At 34.1% G+C, this 18,370-nt stretch overlaps 1 protein-coding gene across 2 annotated transcripts in view; it reads right to left on the reverse strand.

Moving 5' to 3' along the window:
- Nucleotides 1-18,370, reverse strand: part of EEA1 (early endosome antigen 1) — a 127,018-nt gene that overhangs the window by 26,039 nt on the left and 82,609 nt on the right. For both annotated transcript variants that reach the window (XM_078076408.1, XM_078076407.1), the window contains exons 14-18: nucleotides 15,602-15,805; nucleotides 12,919-13,119; nucleotides 11,509-11,622; nucleotides 8,939-9,094; nucleotides 7,030-7,169 (exon numbers count right to left, since the gene is read on the reverse strand). In XM_078076408.1, coding sequence (XP_077932534.1) covers nucleotides 7,030-7,169; nucleotides 8,939-9,094; nucleotides 11,509-11,622; nucleotides 12,919-13,119; nucleotides 15,602-15,805 — 815 coding nt within the window. The remainder of the gene's footprint in view (nucleotides 1-7,029; nucleotides 7,170-8,938; nucleotides 9,095-11,508; nucleotides 11,623-12,918; nucleotides 13,120-15,601; nucleotides 15,806-18,370) is intronic.

Consider the following 18,370-nt stretch of genomic DNA (forward strand, 5'->3'; position numbering starts at 1 on the left):
TCTACTGTTTTGATAAAATGAAATCATGCACCAAAAGAAAAAACACGTTAAAGATCAACCATTTTTAAAGTGAAAATAAAACCAGATGCAAAGTAATATTTCTTGAATGCATACTATTTCTGATGTACTTTATAATCAGTATAAATTTAATAATGTTAAAGAGAGGTTGTTAAAAGATGCACTAGCCACAATTTGAAGTTGGGTATTCATACAATACCAGAATTACATTTAAACTTTGAAATTTTTCAACTTTTATTCTCAGAAACTTACTTTTACTTTCTAAAAGTGGCTAGAAAAGATGAAGTTAAGTGCATTCATAGGATACTGTACCTCACTGATTTTCAAAGGTCTAAATAGAAAGGTCATTATCTTTTTAATATAGTTAAAATTCCTATCAAGCAACCCTAAAATTAGAACTTGATATATATTACTATGCTACTTAACTTTCCCATGAATAATTATTATAAAATCATAAGATTATGTGAATCAAAGAAGGAAAAACAGAAATAAAGTCTTCCATTGTCACTGTAAAACTTTAATTTTAAAAAGGGTACTAGAGGGCGCCTGGGTGGCTCAGTCGTTAAGCGTCTGCCTTCGGCTCAGGTCATGATCCCAAGGTCCTGGGATTGAGTCCCACATCGGGCTCCCTGCTTGGCGGGAAGCCTGCTTCTCCCTCTCCCACTCCCCCTGCTTGTGTTCCTGCTCTCGCTGTATCTCTCTCTGTCAAATAAATAAATAAAATCTTTAAAAAATAAATAAATAAAATAAAAAATAAAAAGGGTACTAGAGGAAGTAATAAATAAATCCACAATCATAGTTGGAAACTTAACACCCCTTTCTCAGAAATTGACAGAACAACCAGAGGTGGGGCGGGGCGGGGGGAGGCAAGGATATAGAAGGTTAAACATTATCTGGAATGAATAAATCAAGGGAACAAAAAATACAGAATAGGGAACCTACTCAATGGTACTGTAACAGAGCTGTCTGGTGACAGATGGTAGCTACCATTGTGGTGAGCACAGCAGAACATATAGAGATCTTGAATCACTATGTTGTACACCTGAAACTAATGTATCATTGTGTGTCAACCATATTCAAACAAACAAAAAACCCTTTCTTTAAAACACTATCAACTTGACTAATTGATAGTTATAGAACACTTTACCAACAGAGAATATACCTATGTGCACATGGAAAATTAACCAAGATAAACCATACACTGGGCCATAAATAAGACAGTTTGAAAAGTCTAAATTTTACAGAGTATGTTCTCTGTTCACAATGGAATTAAATTAGAAGTCAGTAACAGCTATCTAGAAAAGCTCCAAATATTTGGAAAGTAAAAAACATACTTCTGAATACTCCATGTATGAAAGAAAAAAATAACAAAGGATATTAGAAAGTACATTAAACTGTACAGTAATGAAAATACATTGTAGGATGAGAGTTGGAGGGAGAGTTGGATGCACTGATGTAGGTGAGCCTTGAGAAAGGGGAAACCTTGCCCTGTTTTTTGGGCTGAGCCCTGGGATCAGGGGTAAGGCTTAGTCAAACCCTGGATGTGTTTACCCAGCCCTTTTTTCCTAGGTGGTACAGTAGAAATGCAAGACATCACATAAAAAAAGTTTCCATAAAGTATATAGGCAAAAAAAGACTTCAGCATTAAAAGGTTTCCCTACCTCAATATGATATAGAAGCCTCTGAATGAGTTCTGAACCATGAGATTAGAACATAGAATAGAAATGGGCCCATTTACATTGACCCCATTAGAAATGGAAAGAACCTTTGGGCCCACAGTGGCCTTGGGAAGAACAAGAACCAACTCAGAGGTGATCTTCATGGACTGACGATTGGGTTCCAGAAGTGATAAATTACTCAGTGGGTGATATAAGAGATCATATGTGCTCCCCAAATACCTATGCACTGGAAACTATGATGCTAACAGTGAGAAGAAATGCCATTTAAGGTATACAATGCACCTCTATATCCTCAAATTCAAAGTATCAGGACTTACTTCACTAAATGTGAAAACAAGAAATTTTTCATCATCACTCCCAAACAAGGACAAAACCATGAAGGTGTTGAACAACTTAATTATCATCAATCTGATGGGTTTTATTTCATGTCCCTGAAGGGTACCTTTCCCAGGCTCTCAGCTTTCATCTTTACTACAGAGAGTCAAAAACCTTCATACACTTGACACAGATCAAGACTGTCAACTCAGTCAGAGAGGCCTATTTGGCATTTAAAGGTAGAGTCTACTGAACTGTGACGGGTCACAAGCCCTCCTTTGAAAAAAATCCAGATAAATGGAGTGGAACTGATTTTTATCTATCAAAATTCTGGTGAGTTATATGTCCACGGAAGATTTTATGGTAAGACCCAATGCAAGCATCAACATCAAGAACAAGCTAAGCAAGAGACTAATTCTACCTAAGGAGTGAAGAAAAGATGCCCCATCTCAGCACTTTTATGAATATATGGGATATGTCTGGAGGCACACACCCACTCTGCCACCAAGGACTTTTGAAATTTCATGTATCAATTCATCTTTTAGATCCTAATATCTTTTTTTTTTCCTCTCCCTTTTTCCAAAATCAGATCCTAATATCTTCTAAACTAATCCATCCTTATACTCAGAGCTGTCATAAATAAGCCCAATTAAGCACTTAGTACAAATGGGAAAAGACAATCTTCCTCAAGGTAATTTATTCCATCTGTTGAAAAACTGTCATACTAAACTGATTTTACTAGACTATGACATGTAACTACCATCTGCAGAAACCTGACAAAATACAAAGAGGGTGAGTAACTGTGAAAATGAAACAGATACTATAAAACGTGGACAGCCACAGGGAAGCTTCCACATTGAAAAGCTATTAAAAAAAAAAAAAAAAAGCAAACTAAACCCAAAGTCTAAGGAAGAAAATACTAAAGAGAAGATGAGAAATAAATGAAATAGAAAATTGACAAAATCAGGGGTGCCTGGGTGGCTCAGTCGTTAAGCGTCTGACTTCAGCTCAGGTCATGATCCCAGGGTCCTGGGATCAAGCCCCGCATCAGGTTCCCTGCTCGGCAGGAAGCCTGCTTCTCCCTCTCCCACTCCCCCTGCTTGTGTTCCCTCTCTCGCTGTGTCTCTCTCTGTCAAATAAATAAATAAAATCTTTAAAAAAATAAAAAAGAAATAAAAAGAAAATTGGCAAAATCAGGGACGCCTGGCTGCCTCAGTTAGTAGAGCATGTGACGCTTGATCTCAGGGTTGTGAGTTTGAGCCCCACATTGGGCACAGATCCTACTTAAAATAAAATAATTTTTAAAAATAAATAAAGTTCTAGGGGCGCCTGGGTGGCTCAGTCGGTTAAGCGGCTGCCTTCGGCTCAGGTCATGATCCCGGGGTCCTGGGATCAAGCCCCGCATCGGGTTCCCCGCTCGGCGGGAAGCCTGCTTCTCCCTCCCCCACTCCCCCTGCTTGTGTTCTCTCTCTGTCAAATAAATAAATAAAATATTTAAAAAAAAATAAAATAAAATAAATAAATAAATAAATAAATAAATAAAGTTCTAATAATAATAATAAAGTTCTAACCCTAAAAAAAAGAAAACTGACAAAATCAAAAGTTTTTTATAAAATTGATAAACCCCAAATTAGATTGATCAAGAAAAAGAACATAAATTAGCACTATTAAGGATAATAAGAAGACATCACTTCAGATCCTACAGACCTTAAAAGTATGATCTTGTGAACATTATACCAATAAATTTGAAGTTTAGATTAAATGGACAAATTCCTTCAAAGACACAAATTACCAAAACGGACTCAAGTAAAATATTAGAAAACAAAAATAGCATTGTATCTATTAAATAAATTGAATTCTAAATTAAGAAGCAACCCAGAGAGAACTTCAGGTCAGTTGGTTCATTGGTGAATTCAACAAAACATTTAAGAAATAAATAATAACCCTCACAAACTCTTTCAGAAAGGAGAGGAAGAAAGAAAACTGTCAATTTATTTTTAAGACCAACATAACTGTAATTCCAAAACCATGACAATGATATTAAAGAGTACTGCAGACCAAGAGTCCCCATGAATGCATAGAAAATTTTAAACAAAGTATTATCAAGTCAAATATAGCAATATATAAAAATAATACAGGATAATCAAGTGGGATTTATCCAAGGAGAGCAAGGTTGGTTTACTATTTAAAAAAGTAATCAATGTAATTCACCATATTAACAGAATAAAGGAGAAAAACCATATGATCCTATCAATAGATGCAGAAAAAGAAGTTGATATAAAAAATTTTTTAGAAAACTAATATAGATAGGAATGCCCTCAATCTGATAAAGGAATCTAGAAAAAAAACACAGCTAACCTCAAAATTAATGATGAAATACTTCATGTTTCCAACCCAAGGCTGGGAACAGTGCAGGGATATCCACTATCTTTTTATTCAAAAGTTCACTGGAGGTGTCAGCTAACAGTAAATCAAGAAAAAAACATAAAAGGCCTACAGACCGAAGAAAAAAGAAGTAAAACTGTTGCTAATTCACAAATACCAAGATTGTCCACTTAAAATATTCTAAAAACTGTACAAAACAAAAATGTGAATTTAACAAGGCTAGAGGGTAGTAACTCAATAATATAAGACTCAATTGTATTTTTATACTAGCCACAAACAATCAGAAAATTTAAAAACAATTCCATTTACAATAAAATTGAAAAACATAAAATATTTAGGATTAAATTTAGCAAAAGATATCTAAGATTCCTATTTTAAAAACAACAAAATGTTAATCAGAGATACTAAAGAAGATATAAATATTAGAGAAATACCACATTCATGGATTAGAAGACTCAGTATTCTTAAAACATTAATTCTCCCCAAATTGAACTACAGATTCACTGCAATTCTAATCAAAACCCAATAATCTGATTTATAGAAATGGATAATATTAAAATTTATATGGAAAAGCAATAAACTTAAAAGAGTCAAGACAATCTTGAAAAAGAATTAAATTGGAGGGCTGATACAACCTGATTAATAAGACCTATACCACAAAGCTACAAAAATCAACATAGGATGGTACTGGTGTCAGAACACCATATAGACACAAAGACCAAGAGAACAGAATAGAGCCCACAAATAAACCCACATATATAAGGTAAACTGCTCTGACAAAGGTACCAAAGGCCACTCATTGGGAGAAAAAAGTTTTATCAAAAAGTGGTACTAGAATAACTTAATGATGTATGGGGAAAAAAGATGATCCTGGATCCCCATCTCATACCTCTCACAAAAATAAGTTCAAGGCAGATCCTAGACCTAAATGTAAAAACTAAAACTATAAAATTTCCAGAAGAAAACATAAGAGAATTCTTTTTTTTTTTTTTAAGATTTTATTTATTTGAGAGAGAGAGTGAGAGAGAGAAAGAGCACAAGAGGGGGGGAGCAGGAGAGGGAGAAGCAGACTCCCTGCGGAGCAGGTAGCCCGATGCGGGACTCGATCCTGGGACTCCAGGATCATGACCTGAGCTGAAGGCAGTTGCTTAACCAACTCAGCCACCCAGGCGCCCCATAAGAGAATTCTTCATAAACCCTGAGGAAGGCAGAGGTTTCTAGAAAAGACACAAAACATTAAACACAAAATAAAAACAAATGACAAATTGAATTCAACCAAAATTTAAAACTTCTTTACACTGAAAGACACCACCAAAAAAATATAAAGCAAAGCTGCTAGGAAAAGTCTTGATAATCTATTTCTCTGTCTGCTTAGCTAGCTGGCTATCTGGCAAAGGGTTAGTACTTTGAATATATAAAGAACTCTTACAAATCAATAATAAAAAGATCCAATGGGAAAAAAATTTTAATAGGCAAAATAATTTGACACTTCACAAGTGAAGAAATGCAAATTAAGCCCACAATAAGATACCATTTCATATTCAATAAATACCTAAAATTAAAGGACCACCAACACCAAATACTAGCAAGGATATGAAGCAACTGAAACATTCCCAGTAGGAGTATAAAATGGTACAGCTATTTTGGGAAAAGGTCTGGCAGTTTTTCATACATTTAAACATACATCTACCCCACCATGACCCTGAACTTTCACAAAAATGCTTATTTAAGAATACTGATAGCATCTTTATTCATAACAGGTAAAAACTGCAAACAACCCAAAAAATACCCACCAACAAAAGACTACATAAACAAATTGTAGTATATTCATTCAGTGGAACAATATTCATTCAACTACATGGATGAATTTAAAAAATAGTACATTAAGTGAAAAAAAAGCCAGTCATAAAAAAGAACATACTGTATGATTTCATTTCAAAAAACACACAGCATCAATCTATGGAGACTGAAATTGGGAACTGTGGTGTCTACAAGGTATTGACTAGAAGGACACCCGAGAAAACTCCATGGGTAATAAAAATGTTTGGGGAAGGGGGTGCGTATTATTACACAGAGTATATATTTACTAAAACTCAAATTGTATTATGTGATATCTGTGCATTTAATGGTATGTAAATTTTACTTCAATAATATTTGAAAAGGTACACTGATTCTAGTGTTTCCCTTGTGCTCAGAAATACAATCTGTCAAGATGCATCACAAAGCTAAAACAGATCATTTCTTATAAGAAAGTATACATTCCCTACTTGGTATAGTCCCTCAAAGCCAAAGCCTGATTGCTCTTGGGTGATATACAGAAATACTCCTCTATTTGTTACTTTTACATTAATTTATTCAAATCAGTGAACAACTCAAAACAATTGCTTTAACCCAAAGAAATGAGTACCATATTTCAGTTGAAAAGAGACCAGATGACCCAAATTTTCAGTCCTTTCTAGTGAAGGTAAATTTAACCATATTATGATGGCTTCATTTTTCATTCATTCATATTAACATCTGAGTTTACAGAACCAACATAAACATTTAATAGATCTTTAAGCCCTGCAATAGCAAAATTGAAACCGTAAGATTTTAATAGTTCATAATCCTCTCTTAAAGTAGTTTAGCTTACATTTCTTTCTCCATTTCAAGCTGTTTACTCAATTCTGCGGCTCTGAGCTCTAAATCTGTATTCAGCTGTCTTTGCAGTTGTAGATCCTGCAAAGCTTGTTCCTTGCTTCCTTTAACTTCAAGAGTATCGGCTTCTAGTTTCTATGGAAGAAATATAATACGGTAACAATTTTAATGTCAATAATTATCCATCTATTATTAAATATAACATTTTTTGTTTATACTCAAATTGGTGTTGACATAACACACAATAATAACCATAAAATATTTATGTTATAATAAAAAACGCATTTTCCATCTGAAGCCATTGCTGAGTAAAGGAACGATTTATCTTGGAATCTTTCAGAGGACCTACCAGCAGGCTGTAGATGTGACAGGCAGTCACTAAGTTTCTACTTTTAAAAATTAGCTCTAAAAAAGAGAATAAACTTAAAATAATTATATCTATTACTTGAATAAAAGTTTTAACTCAAGTATGAAAAGACGAGGTAACAGGTTCACATGTGGGCCCACTTTAAATATATTATCCTTTATATTCAGTGAACAACACTCATGTAATTATAAATATTTGAAACTAAAATGGAGTTATCATGTCATCCTTCTCATTAACATTTATTGACCCTAAATATAAAGTCAGTTAAATTCCTGGTTTTGCATCTTTAAATTCTTGGTTTAGAGACTGCTGCTCTTCATAGCATAGTTTCTGTCTCATACACATACATATCATACATACAATTGTGTGTACTTTTACAAATTTACAAAATCAAGCTGTTAAGTATAAAGTTTAAGTATCGATGAGCAATGCATTTTCTTATATAGTTGTAATAATTTTGTATCCTAAATATTTTATAAACCAATGTAGGTAATGTGGCTCTTATTCAACACTTATACTGGATATTTGATGTAACTGTAAAATTTTGTAACAAATACCTATATAAAACACATGGAATACTTCCTAAAATAATTACCAAATGTTAAAGATCTGATAATCACAAGAGACACTACTGGTTCTAAATAACTATTTGTAAAAGATACCCAAAGAGAATTCTCATTAGACGCTTTTCAGCAAAATGGTCTCTCTGTTCTTTTCAAACATTACAAAAAGTAATTTGTCATTATTATCATCACCAGCCATAATGAAAAGAAAAAGAACCCATAAACAGAACTGTAAACATACAACATTCTTCCATGTTGTATCAGTGTTGATATACACATATACACATACAGATCCAATAGTTCTACAGAAGTGTTTCATCTGATTGTGAAGGTATAGCTTACATAAATAGTAATTTGAGAAATATTTGTTTAATTGATAGTAGATCCCATTTAAAGGACAAAGGACTCAGGTCAAATCCTCTTCTGATAGGTCTAGTCATTTAATCTCTTTAGTAAATCAACAGTTTCACTTGGAACTGTGTTAAAGTAAGAAACAATTTACCACAGTATAAACTTATTATTAAACTAAAAACAAAATCCAAAGGGTATAAATGTAAAGTTTAAAGAAGGAAGAAGTCTGTCATACGTGAAATATATATTGGAATAAGGGAGTAAGGAGATGGGAATGATGGAACAGAAGAGGGTTCATAACAACAACAACAACAACAAAAGGATAAGTTCCTTATAATTACAGAGTAGATCCCTGGTTGGTTGTTTCTTTGAAATAGTTACATATTACAAAGGAACCAGTATACATGTTAAAACTGCCATTTGTAAAAGCCACTTTAACATTAATGAAGAAATTAAAGATGGAATTCAAAATTAAGACTTGAAAAATTACATGTAATTTAAAGTTTTATATGACAACTTCACCCTTGTTTGAAAATTTAAAATCTTCAATTCCTTCTACGTTATCAGTTTCCATTACTACAGCAGCAGAAAATATAGGTAAATTCAGTATCTTTTATACAAACCTTAATCTGACCTTCTAATTCTTCAGTTTTTTGTTCTAAAGAGAGGTGCTTCTCTTTATATTCTTTAAGATGACTTTCCAGCTGACTGCAATGTTCTTGCTTATCCTGCAACTTTGTAGTGACCTGATCCAACTGAGTAGTGATCTTATTTAACTCCTATAGAAAAGTACAATTGAAGAAAACTTTGGTAAGGTTTACTTTATTGTACGCCCAAATGTTTCATCAAAGTAAAATTGAAAATTCTAATTTTATTTAAGAAACTATTGGAGTAAGACTAGAAAGAAGTCTAATGATGAATCAGAGGTTATATTTACCAGTATAAAGGATCTGAACTGAAACTGTACAAGCATGAGATACTAAGTTTATATGCATAACCACTCAATAACTTTTTCTAGGAAGAGTTATTTTAGGAGCCAAAAGATACAACCGAATATTAAATAGGCTAATAGTAAAATAATACTTTTGTATTATAATTGTTTTTAATATTCAAGATGCCATTTCAAAAAATAACATTTAAAAACAGTGACCACATCTATGAAACTTGTTCATTTGTAGTATCTAGAGGCACTGAAAGAACAAAATACAAATTACTAGTAAATCCACCACCCACAAATAATCACTATTAATGTTTTGGTAACTTTCCTTTTAGTCTTTTCTGTATGTATTTTGATTTATACTTTTAGAATAGGAAGAGAATCTCACTTTACATACTATTTTATTATAACCTTTACTTTAACATAACAATGCATCATGAAATTGTGACATATTTTCTAAAATATCATTATATTTGCATAAATTTCCATTTTATGTGATCCAGACCATTTTTTAGCCAAATGTCCTATTTTAGATTCTTAGATTGCTACTAAACTTTTTGCATTTTATTAACAGAAATGTAAACAGCATCCTAAAAACTATGATTATTCCCTTAGGATAAAGAACTAAAAGTGAGGGCGCCTGGGTGGCTCAGTGGGTTAAGCATCTGCCTTCAGCTCAGGTCATAATCCCAGGGTTCTGGGATCAAGCCCCGCATCTGGCTCCCTGCTCAGCGGGAAGCCTGCTTCTCCCTCTCCCGCTCCCCCTGCTTGTGTTCCCTCTCGCTATCTCTCTCTCTGTCAAATAAATAAATAAAATCCTGAAAAAAAAAAAAGAACTAAAAGTGAGCTAAAGAATGAAAAATCCTAAAGTTCTTGAAATATATTGCCAAACAGCTTTCCCTACCACCATTAAAAGGTTGAACTAACATATACAACCACCAGCAATGTATGAAGGTGGCTTATTCTTCTACACCATCTCCAAACCTTCCAGTGTTAAACACACACATCTTACCTCAATAAGGGCATATTCTGTTACTGTCTTAATTTACAATTGATTCTTAATGAACCTGAACATTTGTTAACATATTTTTTATCATTTACTTTTTTTGTAGGGTCCCTTAATTCCTAAGTGTTTTAAATACCAAGGATATTAACCCTTCATCAGACACATTTCAGAAAATGTTTTATTCTTTTGCTATGTGCTTTCAAATTTTGTTAGTGATATATCTGGCAAAAAGATTTTAAACTTTCATGTGATTATTCTTATAAATACTCTTTCCATTACAGTTTCTAGCACTGATCTTGTGCTCAGAAAGTACTTTACAGATATATTTAGCAAAAATGTGAGTAAAAAGTTGCAGAACATACATACACAGTGATTCTATGTGCATAAAAGAAAAATACCAGTATGTGTGTGTGTTGTGTGTGTATTTATATACACATACCTATCTGTTCAATGCTTACAGAACTCTAGAAGGATATATACCAAATTTAAGAGCAAACATTCCATCTAAGGAGGAAAATGGGATTAAGGTAAGGGTAAATATAGAAAACAAAGTTTTTATTTTGTTAACTTGATATATTACTATATCGCTAAAAAAAAAAAATAGACCAACAACCAGTGTAATCTCTCAAATAAAAAGTAAATTTTAAAAATTTCTGTCTAGTAAAAGGAAGAAAAATCTATCAGCATTTTTACCTTGGCCCTAAAATAGTAAGCTTTTATTCTATCAGAAGTATTGAGAAAAGTAACTTCTGCATTCCCTACAACTCTACTTATTCTTACCCCCAAGATAAAAGAGTAACTCTTACTGCAATGTGTGCTGTTTTCCTGCTTCCAAGTGGTAAGTATATCCAGGTCATGGCCCACATTACCTACTTAAAACAGGTGTGAAAGTCTGTCTCTCGTTCCCAATCACTGGCACTTGATGGAATGAAGCAACCATTCAACAATTAGGAGTAGATATTTCGGCTCCACACCATGGTCTACACTAAGGAGTGATAAAATATTAAGAAGCCCAACCACAGCTGCACACCAGTTGAGCTTTATCAAAAACAAAAATGACATTTTTATCTTCATCCGTCTGACTCTTGCATCCACCACTCAATTGGCTCTGAACTCAGGGAGAAATCAAAGGGAACAAGCAAGTTGATCATGACATTAATAAAACTGAGTATCATTTTTATACATGTTTGCAATTAATTCATCTACCAAAACATTAGGTTATCAAATGAAACTGCATCACATTCACATACCTGCTGTTTATCTTGTAATGCATTTTGGGCTGTGTCCAAATGATTCTGAAGATCTGCTCTCTGAGCAGTTTTTGCTGCTTCTGCCGATAGCAGTAATTCAGTTTTGGCTTTAATCTGTAACAAAATTGACCAGTCATTTAATTCGTATTTAGTTCTTGATTTCCCCTTGCTTGAACATACACTGCTTTTGCCACTAAATTATTTTAAAAATTAAGTCCTCCAGCAAAAAACATAAGGATTTAGACACTGAAAATTAAGTATGTGATTATCCCTCAAACAGGAACATGTAGGAGAAAAGACTCCTAATAAATATTTGGATAAATGATGAAGTTTATCATGATATATATGATAATATATATGCCCCTACGTGACACCAAAATACTTCTCCCTCTCTCAAATTGGACATCCAAATATTGGGTTATCATATAACTCATCTAACAAAATTTATACAAAATTACAAAACAAAAATTTTATTTTAAATAGGAAGAAATGTGTATCCTCTTCCTCCAAATTAATAAGTATCCCTGTTATATTAGTCTATATTTCTTATTTTCAATTGAATTATTTTCCTAAAATAAAGAAAATCAAGGTTTAGAAATGTTTCTATGACTTTCTCTACTATAGTATAGGATAAGAAACCAACAATGAGAATGGAAAAAGAAATGTTTTAATTCCCATCCCATCGATTCACTAAACAAGGCTTCTATATTGGCTCTGAAATAATGTATATTAAAAATATATAATGCGGGCGCCTGGGTGGCTCAGTTGGTTGAGCAACTGCCTTCAGCTCAGGTCATGATCCTGGAGTCCCAGGATCGAGTCCCGCATCAGGCTCCCTGCTCAGCAGGGAGTCTGCTTCTCCCTCTGACCCTCCCCCCTCTCATGTGCTCTCTCTCTCCTCTCATCCTCTCTCTCAAATAAATAAATAAAATCTTTAAAAAAAAAAAAATATATATATATATAATGCTACATATATAAATGTATTTTTTAAATCAAACCTTTAAAGTAAAATCTAAAAATCAAAGTCAAAAAGTATTTAACACAGAAATCTAATGGTATAATATCAAATGACTTTGAACTTCAAAAACGACAATAAGGATTTCATGGAAAAAAGGAAAAGCAAAAAAAAATCTGATGGTTTCAGAAGGTATAGTTTGCCAGAAGAGATAAAGGGAAAAAAAGGCAAACATGAAAGCTCAACAAACTGTCTAGATACAACCTTTATATAATTCCTATTCCCAATGTTTTTCCATTAATAAATAAGGCAGAGAGAGGGAGAGAGTGGTGGGGGCTAGAGGGAGACAGAAAGAGAAACACAAGGAGAGAGAAACAGAATTTACAACATTTGATGGCTTAAAATAGGTGTTTTATTCAGACAAACTCACATTAAATTGCATAATTCAATATTACCTGTATGTCAAGCTGGGAGACCTTCTCCTTGCTCTCATTTAATTGACTAGTCAATTCATTGACACTAGTTTCTAAGGAAAGAACACGGTCTTGTGCAGCTCTAAGATGTGCCTTCTGCTCTTGCACTTGGTCATGCAAATTCTCCTGGGCTTGTTTATGGCTTTCTGACTGATTCTTCAGCTTCTCTGTTAGTTGAGTTACCTATCGTACAAGCAAGACTCTAATTATGAAGATCACAAATGATATAATAAGAACTAAAACAAACAAACAAGCAAGCAAATTTAAGGCCCATGAAAATATTAAAGTGCTCTACGATAGCTTATCTCCGTATTTTTTTCAAGAAAATTTATTCACATCTTTCCAAAAATAAGCTCTCTCTCAAAACTATAAGAAAACAACAATAAATTCAGATTCCCATTATTTTTAAAACCATCTCTACTGAGCTATAATTTACATGAAATAAAATTCACCCAATTTAGTTGCACAGCTTGAGATGATAAATACATACACTCATTTAACCACTGCCACAATCAGATGGAAAACATTTCAATTACCCCAAAAGGTTTACTCATGCCCCTTAGCAGTCAGTACCCTCCACTCATCTCTAACCCCAGACAATCACTGATCTAAATAATAAGAGTTCTTTATATATTCTGAATATTTCTGAATTGTCAGATATATGTATTACAAATATTTTCTCCCAGTCTGTGCCTTGGCTTTTATTTTTGTAATGGTATCTTTTGAAAAGCAAACATTTTTAATTTAGATGAAATCCAATTCATCTGATGTTTCTTTGGTGTACCTTGCTTAGAGTTCACTGAGTTTCTTGAATATATGGGTTCATATTTTTAACCAAACTGAAATTTTTTTCAGCTATTATTTCAATAAATATTTTTCTCCTCCTCACCCTCTGTCACGTCAATTACATGTATGCTAGATTACATGATACTGTCCCACAGTCACTAAAGCAGAGTTTTTTGGTTTTTGGTTTTTTGAGGGTTTTTTTTAGCCCAACTTTTTTTCTCTCTGTGTTTCATTTTGGACAGTTTCAACTGCCTTGTCTTAATGTTTACTACTGCTTTCTACTTGGTTAATTTTTAATTTATTAAGCCCATCCAATGAAATTTTAATTTTATATATATACATATGGAATTAAATATATATATGAAGTTCTATTTAATTCTTTTTTTATCATTTCCACTTCTATTTCCATTATTATAGTTTTTCCTTTATAGTAATAGGCATATTTTAAGAGCCATACATGTTTTCTTCTTTGAATGTCTAGTAATTTTTTTATATTTATGTCAACAAGTTTTGATTTTGTTGTCTTCTTTCAAAAATGTTTAATTTTGTTCCAGCAGGCAGTTAATATACATGTGGTTCAGCTGGATCCTTTTGAGGTTTGTTTTTATGCTTTGTTAGGTCAGGTGTACACTAGCTTTTACCCTAGGGCTAGTTTAGCTTTATCCTAAGGTGTAACATTCCCGGGGTTTCTACTAAATGTTCCCAAAGTGTTCAATCACATCTGTATTCTCTTCCTGGATTTGAACATCTCCCAGCCCTGATCATTTTTCAGTTTGTAGCTTCCTAATGATTGTTCATTGCCTGGCCTCATGAAATTGCACCATATGAATGCAAAGTTTAGCAGTCAGCTAAAGGCTCAAGTGGATCCCTTATTCAGATTTCTGGGGCTGCTTCTCTCCATTGTTCCCTCCTCTCTGATACTCTGCCCTACAAATGTCAGGTGCCTCAACCTTTCTGAACTTCAATATCTCACTCCTTAGTTCAGTGAGACCACTGTGCTTTCCTTGGATTCCGCCAACCTGCACCTCAGTCTGGAAAATGTCTCCGGGGCAAAAGCTGGAATGGTCAAAAGGTTCACTTCCCTTGCTTCTCTTTTCTCAGGAGTCAAAGCCCTGCACTGATTATTGTACAATATCTGAACACAGTGGTTTTACACATTCTTTTTCTACTGTTCTAATCATTTATGATGAAAGGACTAAATAGGTTACTCCAACATGGCAGGAAGCACAAGTACATAGATTTATTTTTATTTATTCTTTTAAAAAGAATTAGAAAAATGGCATTACCTACTGATATTTTGTTTTACTATTTTCTCATTTAGATAATTGTAACTCTCTTATTGGACAATTCTTCCAAAAAAGCAACTGTAAATTCTATATAAGCAACTTATCAAAATTATTATTAGCTCCATATTCCAAAGACATATCAGGACCAAAATATAATTTACTAGTAAGCCCACATATTAACCAATACATAGTAGCAACTAACACTTGATTAGTACTTTCAGTTTATAAATTTATGTTGTTATTCATTCTTTTTTCAAAATATCACAAAATGCCATGAAGCAAGAATGCATTATTAATAACATCTCTACTTTTCTAATGAGCTGACAAGGTAAATTTATTTGCTTGTGGTCACACAGGTAATAAGTTATGTGCTGGGACACGAATTGAGATTTTCTTTGTCAAATTATGCTAACTTACTTTTACTACAATAGCAACCTATCTCTAAGGTAAATGAGATGGTATTTGTCAAAAAAACATAATATTTAAAAAGTGCTAAAAAGAACCAGAATGAAGAGTCATTTAAATAAAGCACTTAGTAAGATTTAGAAAGCTAAAAGTCAGTTTTAAAAATAGAATAAATCTGACATGCTTACTTGCTCCTGTAAGGTATGGTTTTTTTCTTGTAACTGGTTAAGAACAGCAGTCTCTCCTTCACCAGCCTGAATTTTTGCATAAAGATCTTCTCTTTCTTTTTCTAGTAAGGAAATATTTTCTTTACTCTTCTGTAATAAGGCTTCAAGGTTCTGGATCTTTTGGTCCTTATCACCAATTTGACGTAGTACTTGTTCTAAATCATTCTGTAAAGAAGTGAAAACTACTACCTTAAGGATAGAGAACTTAAAAAGTTATTCCTTAAACATAATTGATAATACATTTTGCAACTCAGTCTTACATTTTTTAGTTACTCATTACATTTTAACATGGTAAACTTAATTAGAAATATATATTTAATAATATAAATCTGTATTATTGATAATAAACTAGAATTTCAAAAAAAAAAAAACCTTCAATTAACCACATTCTTATTCTAACACTCGGACCTCACTGCCCACTACTCTTCTTGTTGTTTAATCCATTGCAGATTCGTGGGACTCTCCTTACTCCTTATCACACCAGGCACACTCCCACCGCAGGGCCTTTGCACTGTTTCTTCTGTCTAGAATACCTTTCCCACAAAGTCACATGGCTCATCCCCTCTCCTTCAAATGTTTGTTCATATGTCACCTACTCAATCAGGCCTACCCTGACCATTACATTTAAAATTGCAGCCTTTCGGGGCACCTAAGTGGCTCAGTCAGTTGAGCATCCGACTCTTGATTTTGGCTCAGGCCATGATCTCAGGGTCATGAGACTGAGCCCTGCATTGGGATCTGCGCTCAGCAGGGAGTCTGCTTCTCTCCTCACCCTATGCCCCTCCCCGACTCATGCGCACTCTCTGTCTCTAAAATAAATAAATCTTTTAAAAAATTAAAATATAAAATAAAATAAAATAAAATCGCAGCCTCTCCCAATACTCCTTCTCCTGAATTTTTTTTTCCCTTTCCATAGCACTTATCTTTTAACACACTAAGTGAATTACTTATTTTTCATGTTTACCTGTTTCCCTCCACCCCCTTACTAGAATGTATGCTCCTCAAAGGTGAGGATTTTTGTCTGTTTTACTCATTGATGTATCCAAGATACATATGCTCTAAGATATTTGTTGAATGAACAGAAAAATAAAGGATTGCACTCTAACACACGCACACTCATGAAGGCTCACTTCAATACTCCAATAGGACTCTTCTATTGATATATCAAGGGATCCCTTTTCTTTTACTTTACCAAGGGCCTAGTGTTACACAGAGCAGGGTCATTAGCCCACATCCAGAACAATGCCCATTAATATTCTGGAGCTATCTAACCCACAGCCTTGGCTCTGCCTCAGTCATTCTAAGACAGCCAGAGAGAACCTCTCCCTAAAACCAGACCCTAACAAGCCCCTCTGCAAACCTTATAGTACCCCACACTACCTTCCTCAGATCCAGTCAGGAACCACCTGGTACTCTCAACAATTTGCACCAATACTGCACTATTTGAGATCACTTTCAAACATGTTTCTCCTCTCAGTTTCAATCACAAAATAATGAAAGGCAACCTAACCTATCTGCTCTCATTCTCTGCTCCTGCCACTAATGATCCCTCTCTCCACATCCCACTCATCTTCTGGAACCACAGCTCCAGGCCTAAGCTTTTTTCCAGAACAGTCACTCTATTTCCAAGTCAGAAGTGAAATTTGGTTCACCCTTTACAGATGCCGATTACCCCTCAACAGTCTCGGATACATAAGGACCATTCTGCTGGGCAAGCAAGGGAGGTTGACTCCTTTCTGGTTTTTCACCCCATAACTCTCCCCATCATGTAAAAGCTTCATGCTGCTTTGGGGAGTATGTTACTCATTTATTCTAGCCTCTATTCTGTGTTGCTATCATCTGTAAATCCCTACCTCATTCACTGAAGACTTGAGACCTGATTTAGTTTTTCTCTCAATCCCAATTTCTGCCAATTTCCTGGGAAACACAAAATACACAAAGAATTAAGAGCACAGCCTCAACATTCATATCATCTTAATTCCTGGACCCTTACTCATTCTATTCAATCACTCACATGTAGGATCTTGTAACCACTTGAAATTGTTCCAAATGAAAAATTTCAACTGTCCTACTCTGTGACCACAACTTTCTGACCATCTTCCAATTTCATGACCTCATTTCTATTCTTCAATGCCAAACAGACACTGACCTCAATTTTCTTCTAGCGTATATAGCTTATGCCTCATTTCTCTTCCTGAACCTAATAAATACATGGATATGAGCTAACCTTAACTATTCTCTCAACGATTCAACATTCTTCAATTCCTTTCACCTTCAAATTCCCAATATAGCCATCCAAAAAAAAAAAAAAAAAAAAAGCCCAATCCTAGATCAATGTTGCAATCTGCTGATTCCACACCTACATTTCTAAGCACTGTGAGAGCAAAATCATAAACCTTCATAGATTGCTGCCACTACAGAGTTCTAAAGTCCAACCTCCATCATATACTCAGAAGCATCTTGTCAACCCTTTCACTTGAGTAAGGTGGTTCTTACCTTCAAATATTCACCTCAACAACTACTTAAAAGCTTCAATATTCTCTCCAGATTCTTAACATCTGCCTGCCTTTCATTCAACTATTACCATCTCCAACTTTATCCAAAAAAAGGGAGGAGGGGGGCAAATCTTCTGGGATGATGCACCTTGATTTTCCATCCTCTTATCTATAAAGATAGATAGATAGATCCATATTTACTTCCTTTCCTCAAGCTTCAAAGAATATTCTTCAA

Source organism: Halichoerus grypus, chromosome 6 (assembly GCF_964656455.1).
Source record: "Halichoerus grypus chromosome 6, mHalGry1.hap1.1, whole genome shotgun sequence".
Classification (NCBI taxonomy): domain Eukaryota; kingdom Metazoa; phylum Chordata; class Mammalia; order Carnivora; family Phocidae; genus Halichoerus; species Halichoerus grypus.